The following is a 13318-nucleotide window of genomic DNA, read 5'->3' on the forward strand; positions in this document are numbered from 1 at the left end:
TTACAGATCAATTAACATCTAATCCTAATTCATCAAGATCAAAGAGAAACGAGCAAAAACATTTTGACATGTCAAACTTTAATCAAGCATAACTCATTCATTTCTCATCCATTTCACTCGAATTTTATATCAGATCAATCAGCATGAAAAGCTCTACCTAAACATAGCAATGGATTGAAGAATTAAGAGACTCGAATTTTTACCTCTTGAAGAGCAGAACAATAAAACCAGCGATTCAAGCTCCTAAAGTATCCAGATCCACTCCTATATTGATGACTTGAAGCTTTATGACGAAATTGGAGCTTGTAATGGCTTAGATCTTGATTAATTTTCCACTTCCATCTTCATGAATTTGCTTGGAGTATGCTTGATTTCTGCTCGAATTCAATGATCCAATGCTTGATTCTTCATCCACTACACTCAATAAACCAGAATATGGAAGAAAAATGTTATGCTATGTGGAGAATTTTCAAGTTTTGATTGAGAGAAAATTTTGGAGGGAAAAAGTTTCAAGATCCAAAAATGGTGAAAAAAGTGATTAACCTCCAAAGTTCTGTTATGATTAGAGTATATATATGCTCTACTAATCACTCTCTAATCACACTTAAGCCAAATGTTAATGAAATGGTAAGTGTAATTGGCAATTTGAGGTGCAAATGCAAAATTTGGATTTTCACCCTATGCATGAAAATGCATGGTGAATAGTGCATGAATTTCCACTTAATTTCACTCAAAAATCTGTTTTGGAGCCAATGGAAATGGTGTAATGCTCAAATAATGCACAAATTTTAAATTCCATATTTTCCCTCCAAAAATGCAAGAATTTGCAAATGATTATGTGAAGACAAATGGTGTAATGCAATGTATGTTTTGGAAACTAGAGGTTAAAATAAGAATTTAGCAAAAAGAACCACTTGAATTGGAGTTTTGGTTGAGAAGTTATGCCCATTTGAAATCCCATGCATATTTGGCAATGATTTGATCATATCTCTTTAACCGCACGTGAGAAATTGATGATCTGGGACTTTTTGGAAATGGGAGAGAAAGACCTACAACTTTCATGTTCAACAAAATTTCATTTGAAGCCTCTTTGGATGACGTAATATCAAGTTGAATTTGAACAAAAACTTTCCATTTCTGGAAACTTTCAATTATAGGTCACTTTCCATTTTTGGAAACTTTCCATCTGACTTTATTTTCTTCATTCTTGATGTTTGAAATGTCAAATGAAACTTGTTTAGACATGAATGAAGTGTATCCAACCCTCTCCCACCTCCAAATCCATTAATTCTTGCACAGTTGACCACAGTTGACTTTTCTGATTGATAGATGAATTTGGCTATGCACTGATCAAGCTGAGCCTCAAACTCCTGATGAAATGGCTCAATGATGAAACCCTAGCTTCCATAAGCTCAAAATAATCACATGATGATCCCCATATCCATTGTAGACCCCTTCTCCTTGCCAAGCCCTGATTGGCCCAATGTAGATGATTAGGGTTGACCAGTGGTCAAAACCCTAACCTCAAGGCATCTGATCAATCTCTTGGATGATATCAAGACCATGATGATGATGATGTACCATTGCAACCAAGATGAAGATCAATCTCCTTGAGAAACATGAAACCCTAATTTGTTCCACACATCCTCAGATGATTAATGATCAATTCAATGAAACCCTAGCTTGCATACATCAACCTTTTATCTTCTGATCAAGATTTTGGAGGATGACTTGCTCAATGTAGCCACATGTTATGCAAATATGCAATGCCTAATGACCTACAAAATAATATGCAATGCTCAAGCTAGTCCCAAGAGAGGAGGGCAAATTTTGAGGTGTTACAATTGTCTCTCTTGATTCTTGTTGTATTCCAAGATTGATTGTCTCTATTGATTATTCTGTTGCATTGTGGATTTTCTCTCAACAAGTGGTATCTAGAGCTGTGGTTTGATTTCTGTAGCGATGAAGACAAACACATCTAGGATGGTGAGTTTGAACAGATCCAACTATAATTTTTGGAAAGGGAAGATGGAAGATTTGCTTTATGTTAAAGGCTTTCACTTGTCAGTTTTCTCTAGTAAAAAACCCGATGGAAAGAGTGATGAAGAATGAGCTTTGTTGCATAAACAAGTTTGTGGTTACATTCGTCAATGGATGGATGATAATATTTTGAATCATGTGAGCTCGGTGACTCATGCTCGCTTTATTTGGCCAAACTTGAGGAGTTGTATGCAAGAAAGACGGGGAACAATTAGTTGTTCTTGTTCAAGCAATTGATATCATTGAGTTATAGTGATGGTTCACTAATGACCGATCACTTGAACACTTTCCAAGGGATTCTGAATCAATTATCAGCAATAAATCTTACTTTCCATGATAAAATTCAAGGTTTGTGACTTCTTGGTAATTTGCCTAATTCTTGGGAGACTTTTAGAATATCCTTGTCTAACTCCGCTCTGAATGGTATCATCTTAATGGACTTTGCTAAAAGTAGATTCTTGAATAAGGAGTTGAGGTGTAAGTCACAAGGTTCTTCTTCAAATTCTGAGGTGTTGGTTACCGAGTTGAGGGGGAGACATCAAAATAGAGGTTTAAGTATCTAATAGTTTCTATAATATTGAGTGACATCATTGCGGGGAAAAGGGACATATAAAAAGGTATTGCCCAAAGTTGAAAAGGGAAAACAAGAAGAAGAACTACAACAACGACGAAACGGAAGGTAACAATAATGAAAATGTTGCTATTTTTTATGATTTCTTTGTTCTTTGTGATAGTTGTATAGAGAATGTCAATCTATCATGTGATGAGATGGATTGAGTGGTTGATAGTGGTGTTTCTACTCATGCAACCTCGAGACGTGATCTTTTTTCAACTTACGGGACCGATGACTTTGGGGTTGTTCGTATCGGAAATAATAGGCAAGCTAATTTCATCATAATAGGAAGTATTTGTGTCGAAACTAGCAATGGGACTACTCTAGTTCTCAAAGGAGTGAAACACATTTCGAAACTTCGATTTAATATTTTATCCATTGGAAAGTTGGATAATGAAGGATATGATAATTCTTTTTCAGCCAATGAATGTAAGTTAAAGAAAGGCTCAATGATGGGTGCTAAAGGAAAAAGAAATTGAAGCTTCTCAAGACTTGTGACAATGATAGCTCATCGAATTATGGCACAAGTGTTTGGGTCATATGAGTGAAAAAGGTTTGAGCATTTTGGCAAAGAAGAATGTGTTGTATGGTGTTTCCGATGCAAAGTTGAGAAAGTGTTTGTATTGTTTGGCGGGTAAGCAAATGCGAGTTTCCTTTATGTCATCCGAACCAAAGAGGAAATCAGAAGTGTTGGATTTAGTACATTCTGATGTGTATGGTCTGATGAAGACACAATCTCTTGGTGGTGCATATTGCTTTATGACTTTCATTGATGATTATTCTCGAAAAACACAGGCTTACACCTTGAAGACGAAAGATCAAGTGTTAGATACCTTCAAGTTGTTTCAAGCATCGGTTAAATAAGAAACATGGAAAAAGCTCAAGTGTATCTGAACCGATAACGAGGGAGAGTATGTTGGACCTTTTGGCAAGTATTTTCAAGAACAATGTATACGTCATCAAAAGTATCCTCCAAAGACACCATAATTTTGAACGGATTAGCCGAAAGAATGAATAGAACTTTGATGGAAAGGGTGAGATGTTTACTTTCTCAATCAAAGTTGTCAAAATACTTTTAGGGAGAAGCATTGAGCACGGTTGTACATCTTTTAAACCTCACTCTATGTGTTCCATTAAAGTTTTATGTTCCAAATCATGTTTGGAGTGGTAAAGATGTTTTCTACGACCAGCTTCGGGTGTTTGGGTGCATGACTTGTGTGCATATTCCAAAGGATGAGACATCGAAATTGGATGAGAAGTCGAAGAAATGTGTGTTTGTTGGGTATGATCTTGATGAGTTTGGGTATCAATTATTTGATTCGGTTCAACGGAAGCTTATTCATAGTCGTGATGTCATATTCATGGAGGATTATACCATTGAGGACATCGACAAAGTTGAGAATAAAGATCAAAATTTTGAAGATGAAGAAATGATTGATACGGACTTGTAACACCTCAAAATTTGCCCTCCTCTCTTGGGACTAGCTTAGCATATTGCATTTCATTTTTTAAGACATTAGTCATTGCATATTTGCATATCATGTGGAAGCAATAAGCAAGTCATCCTCCTAGGTCTTTCTCAGAAGATGGAGAGGTTAAAAGATTCAAGCCTAAGGGTCTCATGAATTGATCACTAATCATCTGAGGGTTTGTGCTTCAATTAGGGTTTCTTGGTTCCTCAAGGAGATTGGGTATCATCTTGGTTGAAATGGTACATCATCAGCATCATGGTTGCATTATTATCCTCAAGGTTCATTATGCTTGATCATGTTCCTTGGGATTAGGGTTTTGACCTCTGGTCAACCCTAATCAGTTGCATTATGCCAATCAGGGTTTTTCAAGGAGATGAGATCTTCATTGAGATTGGGATCATCATATGGTTTTGTTGAGCTTGTATAATCTAGGGTTTCATTTTGGAGCCATTTCATCAAGGGATTGAGGCTCAAATTCAGCTGTGCATGACCAAGTCATCTATCAACTGCAAAAGTCAACCACAAGTCAACTGTTGGATTTGGAGGTGAGAAGTGGTTAGAAATGCTTCATTCATGTTCAAACAAGTCTCATTTGACATTTCAAACATCAACATTGAAGAAAATAAAGTCAGGACAAAACTTTCCAAAAATAGAAAGTGACCTGTAATTTGAAATTGCCAAAAATGGAAAGGTTTTCAACTCAAGATTACATCATCAAGAAAGCTTCAAATGAAATTTTGTTGAACATGAAAGTTGTAGATATTTCTCTCCCATTTCCAAAAAGTCCAAGATCATCAATTTCTCATGTGTGGTTAAGGAGATATGGATCAAACTTGGTCAAGTGAACATGGAACTTCGAACATGCATAACTTTCAAACCATAAGTCCAAATCAAGTGGCTCTTTTTGCAACATTCTTGTTTTAACTTCTAGTTTCCAAAATTGGCATTACATGGCATGCATTCCATTCACATAAATATTTGAAAATTCAATTGATTTTTGGAGGGAAAAAAGGAATTTGAAATGTGTGCATTATTTGAACATGGTACCACTTCCATTGGCTTTAAAATGATATTTTGAGTGCATTTCAATCCCAAATTCGTACTGTTCACATGCCATTGCCATGCATAAGGGTGAAAAATCATTTTTGCAAAACACCTCCAAACTTAACCATTTTCATTAGCATTTGATTAGAGCCTAATTAAACATGATTAGTGAAGCATATATAACATAAATCATAACAGAATTCATCACATTTCCCAATTCTAGATCTAGAATTCTCAAAGTCTCTCAAAATTCTCTCTCATTTTTTCTCCAAATTTCTTCACATCTCTTGCATTTTTTTGGATCAATTCATCATTATTAAGCATTGGTGAGAAAAATTGAAGGAAGATCCAGTGGAATTCGTGCACATTGAAGCATATGCAAGCTTGAGTTCATCAATGGTGATGCAAAGTTCTGGTTGAATCGTGTGCGATAAAGCCTCAATCTCTCTTCCAATTACTTGCACAAGCATCCTGGAGCAACATTTGATCCATTGCAAGGCCTGGAACACGTGAATCCAAGAGCTGCACTTCAAGAGGTCACTTTTTCGACTTCTTTAATTCATGAAATTGTTGATATATTCTTGTAGTTCATTGAATGCTGAGTAATCTGCACTTTGAATCGAGCGATTTGGTGTAATATCCATGAAGTTACATGCAATTAAAGTTTCACTCATGATTTTTGATGTCTTCGATTCATGCATGCCTTTGCGTTTTTGGTTAAATTGATAGTAGATTCATGATGTACAATGCAAGATCTAGCTATTCATGTGCTCAATTTTAGATTCTGGAAATTTTGTTCTTGAGGTGTTCTTGAGAATCACTGTTCACGCATGCGTTTGTGAAGAAGATGAAATGCAGGAGAATAGGCAACGGTTTTGTGTGATTCTAAAGCGTGGTCTTAGGGCGCGCTAGGGCTGCCTCCTGATTGGCTGCATGGATTTGCCATGCAGCGTGTCATACCCCGATTTTGATCCTGATTTTTTTATGTTTGTTTGGCATGCTTGGCCTAACCTAACTTTGGTTTTACATGAGGATTGATTTTGATCCAAAGTCATGGTGTTGTGATTGTGGATACCTCTATGGTCTGGGTCATCTGAACAACCAAGTTTCTTGTGTTTCTAACCACTTGCCAGTCATGTTATTGGTTCATGGATGTTATAACCTTATGGTCTTATTTCATGGTTTTGTTCATACATATTATCAGTCAAGTTATTTTCTTCTCAAGAGTCAAACATTCAAGCCAATTGTGAAAACAATCTCCAATCAGTTTTTTCAAACCATTCCAATCCATTTCATCCATTTTAAACCATTACATGTGATTCCATATAAGAAAATACAAAATTTGGCATTTTTGACCAACTGTTGACTTTGGTCAACAGTTGACTTTGGTCAACAGTTGACTTTTTGGTCAAATTTGACCAAAGTCAACCCAAATTCTTTAAACCCTAAATTTCACCCTAACCAATAATTCATTTTCCATTTACAAAGAAAATACAAAAAATGCATTTTTGACCAATTGTTGACTTTGGTCAACGGTTGACTTTTTGGTCAACTTTGACCAAAGTCAACCCTCACTTGCTCTTGCCCACCCAACTTGGCCTGGCCTTTTTCTTCAATGTGTCATCCAACCCTCAGGTTTATTTATGTTCGTTCTTGGTAGCTTCCATCACAAGTAACACATGTGGTGCACCTTGACTTTGTAGCTTTTGAACCATTAACCATTCGCCATTGGCCTGCCCCTAACCATGGACCAAGGAGCCCCTAACAGTTCAACCATTATCCTTTGCTCATGCCCTTTGGATGCAACAAAAACCTTATACATATGCAACAAATCCATGGTTGCAGATGGTCTAGCCAATGCTGCTGCCACAATCATGTCACGTCCTGCTTTGCAACAGCACCATACCATCGTCATCATGCTAGCCTGCTACAACACATCTGCTGCCACAAACTGATCGGGAAATGGCCATGGATTAGCAAGGTTGCATATCATTCATATCAGTCTGCAAAAACACAAATAAGCCCAAGTTAACTGGCAGTCATGTTCATTGTTTGGTACCACATTAAGATACCAAAACCTGTTGCAGCAAACCAAAGCCATGCTAGCATCTAACTGCTTCAGCCCAACCTAAAAAATCTGCATTGAAATAACACATTCAAAAAACAGTTCAGTGAAAAAAAAAAGCATAGAGTTGAAGGGTCAAGCCAAATAATATACCAAAATCAAGTTCCAAACTTCTTTCTCTTACGATGAAGCTCTTATGGAAAACTCACATGAGGCTACAAGTGATTAAACTAGTCTTTGCTCTCTTTGTGGTGACACTTCTGTGTCTAGCTGAGAGTAAAAAAGCTAAAATTGTGACTGCTTCATTTGAGTACAATGGTATAAATTGTAGAGCACACAGTGCTTCTTCGACGGATTTCGGCGGTGTTGGAGACGGAGTTACATCGAGCACAAAGGCTTTTCAGTCTGCAATTAGTAATCTGAGTCAGTATGGTTCCGAAGGTGGTTCTCAGCTCTTTGTTCCTGCCGGAAAATGGCTCACTGGTAGTTTTAGTCTTACTAGTCACTTTACTCTCTATTTGGATAAAGATGCTGTTCTTCTTGCTTCTCAGGATATAACTGAGTGGCCTGTGATTGAACCATTACCATCATACGGTAGAGGAAGAGATGCACCAGCAGGAAGATTCACAAGCCTCATATTCGGAACTAACCTCACCGATGTTTTTGTCACAGGCTTGAGAAAGAATCCGGGTTTTATTTCAATATGAAATACTTTGAGGAAAAAGTGCAGGCCGGTGAATGGGATGAAGTTGAGAAGTATTTATCAGGGTTTACCAAAGTGGACGATAATAGATACTCCATGAAAATATTCTTTGAAATCAGGAAGCAGAAATATCTGGAAGCACTTGATAGGCAAGACAAGGCAAAGGCTGTTGAGATATTAGGAGAATGAGCAGCTGTCCAAGTATGGTGATACCAAAACTGCTCGAGGGATTATGCTGTTAGAGCTAAAAAAGCTCATGGAGGCAAATCCTCTGTTCCGTGATAAGCTTATCTTTCCTGCATTGAAGTCGTCAAGATTGCGGACATTAATCAATCAAAGTTTGAACCGGCAGCACCAGCTTTGCAAAAAACCCAAGGCCAAACCCAGATATAAAAACTTTATTTATCGATCACTCATGTTCACCTTCCAATGGTCCTCTGGCACCAACACCTGTCAATCTTCCAGTTTCTGCTGTTGCAAAGCCTGCTGCTTATACTTCCCTTGGAGTGGGAGCTCATGGTCCCTTTCCACTTGCCGCAGCAACTACTAATGCTAATGCTTTGGCTGGTTGGCCAATGCCTCAGTTTCGTCATCTGTCCAAGCAGCTGTTGTCACCGCATCAACCATACCTGTCCCAACCAACATCAGTAGCCAGCCATGCTCCCTTGCAAGTAATGAACCTACAGTCTGTAGCAGGAGCAGTCAACAGATAATGCAAGTCATGTAGTTATATCCCATTTGAGTCATAACAATGTCAATTATGCTACACAGAGTCATACCTGCTGTTACAATATCCTGTCAACACATCCTACAATCGTGGTCCTGCAGCAGCCATAACCCTGTCATCATCCTGTAGATTCATGCAAATCATAGCCAAAATAGCAGGCACAAGGATCATTTTGTTAGAAAAAATTTGTTGCTGGAGCTGCTCCACTTCATTGAAGATTTTCTTATAAAAGGAAGAGTTATATTAAAAGACATAGTACCTACTGAGACCTCATCTGATATTGATTTCATAAATGATAGTTTTCTGGATGGCGTAGACACATCATGTTCTAAAGAAGCTACGGATGAGCAGTTGGTAGCGGCGGGTATTATACTAGCATCAATATGTGCTGCAACCGATTATATTGGATTTCTTTATGAGGCATCATATAATATTCTTAGATTGTGCAGATATGGTTCTTTTATGGCGCTAACTATTCTTCACATTTTTGCTAACCTGGGCGGAAAGAAGTATTTTGACTCGTGCAGTTTTGGCTTGACGGTGACTGTCTTGAAATCTCTAGTTATGTTTCTTGAGGGAGGGAGCATATCTGTCACTCCTGCTTCTTGTCTTCCATCAATAAATCAGCTGCGTATTGATTTATGTACTAACAATAAATGCCCTTTCTCGGAAGGTGCCGAGTCCATTGATGTTGTTACATTCTTGCTCTTAGAAAAGATCAAGAAGCATCTATTTCAGCAAGGACAGTTTGATTCTTCAAGTTTCAGATCCCTTTTAGACAATCATAATAATGGACAGTGGTCTAGTCAGGATGTGGTTCCATGTACCAATAGCATAAATTGTGATGCGTCGTGCTGTTTGAAAAAAACCATGTGGTTTGTCGTACTCAACCAGATGTTCATATTGATGTTACCTTATGCCAACTTAGTGATATTCTCTCATTGTTGGAGCTTGTTGCAAGCAAAATGGGCTGGCAATGGACCAACACAAAACTTGTTCCTCAGCTGCTTCATGTACTGGACTCTTGTGTGGTGGAGAATGCTGCGGTTGCTATCATTGCTCTTCTTGGTCAGCTTGGAAGGTTTGGAGTTGATGCTGGTGGATATAAAGACCAAGGAGTTGAAAACAAGAGATCAAATGCATACCCCTTCATGAGATGTACCTCAACATGGCTCCAATCATGACTTGTACTACAACAATGCCATTTTATGTGTTGTGCTGCACCAACTGAACCTGCAAATCACAGCATTGCCTAGTCCAACCACAACCTACCTTGGTCCAAAATGTCCAAACACTCTTGCATCAATCCAAGACAATAACACTACATGCTTGCATCAAGTCCAAACTACTGAAGACATCACAGCAGGAGCAAATCAAAGCAGTCATGTTGTTCATCATGGTTCATCCTGCATCCAACACCAAGTTCAGGCTATTACAGCAAACTTACAAAATAGCAATAATCAGCAGCAGGGAAGTGTTTGACATGAGTACAGTTCATCATCATGGATAGTATCTTGCATCAAACCAACTCACCATGAAACTACTAAAATTCAAGGAAAAATCACAAACCATCCTTCAGATGTTGAAATCAAACCAAGTCCTCCATTTTCACTGCAGTAAAAAGGTAGTTAATTCACTGCAGTAAAATCACTACAACTCGGTAAGATGGTAAGAATTCACAAGCAACAAAAATGAAACATTTTTCACAGAAGAAGTACAAGGTACATGTTACCTTTTTCAGAGCAAACACCAAAATGGGATAGACAACAGAGCAGCACAAAAAAGAAAGCACTTCCAATTCCATACTCTTTTGATCTCATCCAAACCCTAGCAATGGGATTATAAAAGGAGAGAAATCAGTAAGAGAGAGGGGGCGATTTTGAAAAGCGGCCACTGTTCACAGAAAAAACTTGGAGGCGAAAATCTCAACCGAAACCCTAAAGTCCCAAAATCGAATACCTGGATTGGGAGGCCAACTTCTTCACGCCTTTCATCGCCGCCGTGACACTTTGTGAGAATTCTTCCTTTTTCCTTTTATCATTTTCGTGTGTTTGTTGATAGAGACTTTGCTGAAATGCGATTAAGGGGTTTTGGGTGTGAGTGAAATTGAGAGAGACGCGACTGTTGAGTCATGAGAGACGCAGTGTTGAGAGAGACGGAAGCGGCTACGTTGAGAGGGAGAGATTTCTCTGAGCTTGAGGGGGTTCATGAGGTTGAGGACGATGGCGATGAATCATTTTCTTTTTTTTCCTTTTTTTAATTTTTCTTTTATTATTTAATTTAATTTGTTTTTAATACAAAAACCATAAAAAATGTTTATCTTGTTCTTAAATCTTTTTATTTTTTAGCCCGGTTCATATATTTAGTGTAGTATCTCAATAGCAAATAACCCTGAGTGGTCTGGTGGAGAAGGGCAGTGTGCATATTCTTGAGTGGGGTGGGTTCAACACTCATGTGTGGCTTTTTTTGGCATTTTTATTTCTCTTAGTTATATTATTTTTCTTTTAGCATTTTTTATTCTTTTAGTATTTTGTTAATATCTTTTTTATGTCTATTATAATTTCATTTGTTAGTAAATGCATAGTTCAAAAACCATTTTTTCAAACTATAAAAATCATGCTTTTCTCGGTTTAATATCGAGCCCACTTTTTACACCCTTGTAAGTCGATTGCTTTTTAAGCATCGCCATCGACCTCACATAGCTTACTCTTGGGCTTTCTTACAATGAGCCGGTTCCTTCGCACTTACACTCATACGTTGTTTAATGCTCATTCATTTCATCTCTTTGATTATTTGATTTGATCACATACTTGTTTAAATATCTTATTGTTTGATTGTTGCCTACTTGTATGATGTATGAGGCATATATTTATATTGCTTGATTACCATGTCAACCCCCATTCATAACAAATGTATCCCTCTCCCATGAAATGTATAATATTTATTCTTTCATTCTTTATTCATCTGTTAATACAAGAATTAAAATGAACATTCGATAACCATTTCAAAACAAGATCAAAACCTCGATCCAACGTCGAGTAATCATTTTTTCAAAACCTAACAGAACCAGCACGTATTCATCCACCCTTTTGTAAGTCGATTGCTTTATGCATCGCCATCAACCTTGTAAGCCGATTGCTTTATGCATCGCCATCAACCTTGTAAGTCGATTGCTTCATGCATCGCCATCTACCTTTATCCCTAACACTTCTCCTTGCTCCATTCGTCGATTCTTGTTCCGATTAGGTAGCACCCATTAGATAGAACCCTTTGTATGATAACATAGGTAGGATTCCCACATTCCTTTGCATGCTAACATTAGGTAGATATTCCCGTTTGTAAATCCTAAACACTTAAGTACATATTGCATGACAACACTAGGGCAGAGCTTCCCCCACCTCTAGACCTTTCCGAGCGTCTCCGATCTTGTGGCATGTAGTCCGTCCTATTGCAAAGAGGTAACTGCCTAAGACTCGATTCAGCGAGCTGCGACACCTACTGCTAGGACGTGAACACATTGCCCACTCTCCTTTGACACAACTGGTGTCCTCCTTTCTAAGTCCATGTTCATATGGCAATCCCTATGTAGGGGAACTACGTCGCCCTGATTCTCATACCAGATGAGGTACGTAGGCAGGAGACCGTGCGAGGTCTCTCCGGGCGCCCTTTTTTCTTCAACCTTTGTGTCTCAACCCCCTATGAAGGGGAACTACATCGCCCTGATCCTTGTTCCAGACGAGGTATGTAGGCAGGTGGTCGTACGAGACCACTCCGGGCACCTTTCTTTTTCCTTTGTGTGTGTTTGGTTCGGATGCTGATGTAAGTCCAGTGATTGGCAGTCGGGCTCCATGTTTGCCACCTTTTTGTGTGTAGGTGTCTTGTTTTGTTTGGCGTGCGTGTAGCCGAACTACGGCAACTCTGATTCTCATGTTCAGATGAGATACGTAGGCACAAGATGCGATGTCTTGCCGAGTTTGACTAACGACTAACAACTAATCCTTGTTTCCTTTCGCCCTCGTTGCGATCCTTTCTCTCGCCCTCGTTGCGATCGAGACCTTCCCTTTATCTTTCCCTAGTTGCAATCGAGACCCTTATTCCCGTAGTTTAGTTTGAACTACGTTTTGCTCTGATTCTCATTCCCGATGAGATACGTAGGCATAAGACGCGATGTCTTAGCGAGCACACATCTCTTTCACCCATAGGTAGCCGAGCTACGAAGACTTTGATTCTCATATTCAGATGAGATACGTATGCAATGGATGCGACATCCGTGCGAGTCATTTTCTTTGACCCTTTCTTTTAGTAAATAGTACATTAGATAAACACACACCCTTTAGACAAGAAACAACAAGAGTGGATCCCGTAGAGTACTACGGATGCGTAGGGGTGCTAATACCTTCCCTTCGCATAATCGACTCCCGAACCCAAGATTTGGTTGCGACACCTTGTCTTTTCCTTTCCTTTCTCCAGGTTTACTTCGAGCGTTTCCTTTCCCTCCTTTGGGATAAATAACGCACGGTGGCGACTCTCCTGTCATTTCTTTCTCGCCGGTTGTTTTTTTCGCAGACCGTATTTTTCGGGTTGCGACAGCTGGCGACTCTGCTGGGGACCTGGTTTCCCTAAGCGAGTCCCTCCTAGCTTTTGTAGGTTTCTT

The 13318-nt window shown here is 38.7% G+C and overlaps 1 protein-coding gene across 1 annotated transcript; it reads left to right on the forward strand.

The window, feature by feature from the left end:
• The first annotated feature begins 7387 nt into the window (after positions 1 to 7387).
• LOC127127204 (probable polygalacturonase) lies at positions 7388 to 8575 on the forward strand. Its single transcript, XM_051056334.1, has one exon. The coding sequence runs from the start codon at positions 7420 to 7422 to the stop codon at positions 7939 to 7941; it is 522 nt and encodes a 173-aa protein (XP_050912291.1). The 5' UTR covers positions 7388 to 7419; the 3' UTR covers positions 7942 to 8575.
• Positions 8576 to 13318: the final 4743 nt, after the last annotated feature.

This window comes from Lathyrus oleraceus, chromosome 3 (genome assembly GCF_024323335.1).
Source record: "Lathyrus oleraceus cultivar Zhongwan6 chromosome 3, CAAS_Psat_ZW6_1.0, whole genome shotgun sequence".
Taxonomy (NCBI): Eukaryota; Viridiplantae; Streptophyta; class Magnoliopsida; order Fabales; family Fabaceae; genus Lathyrus; species Lathyrus oleraceus.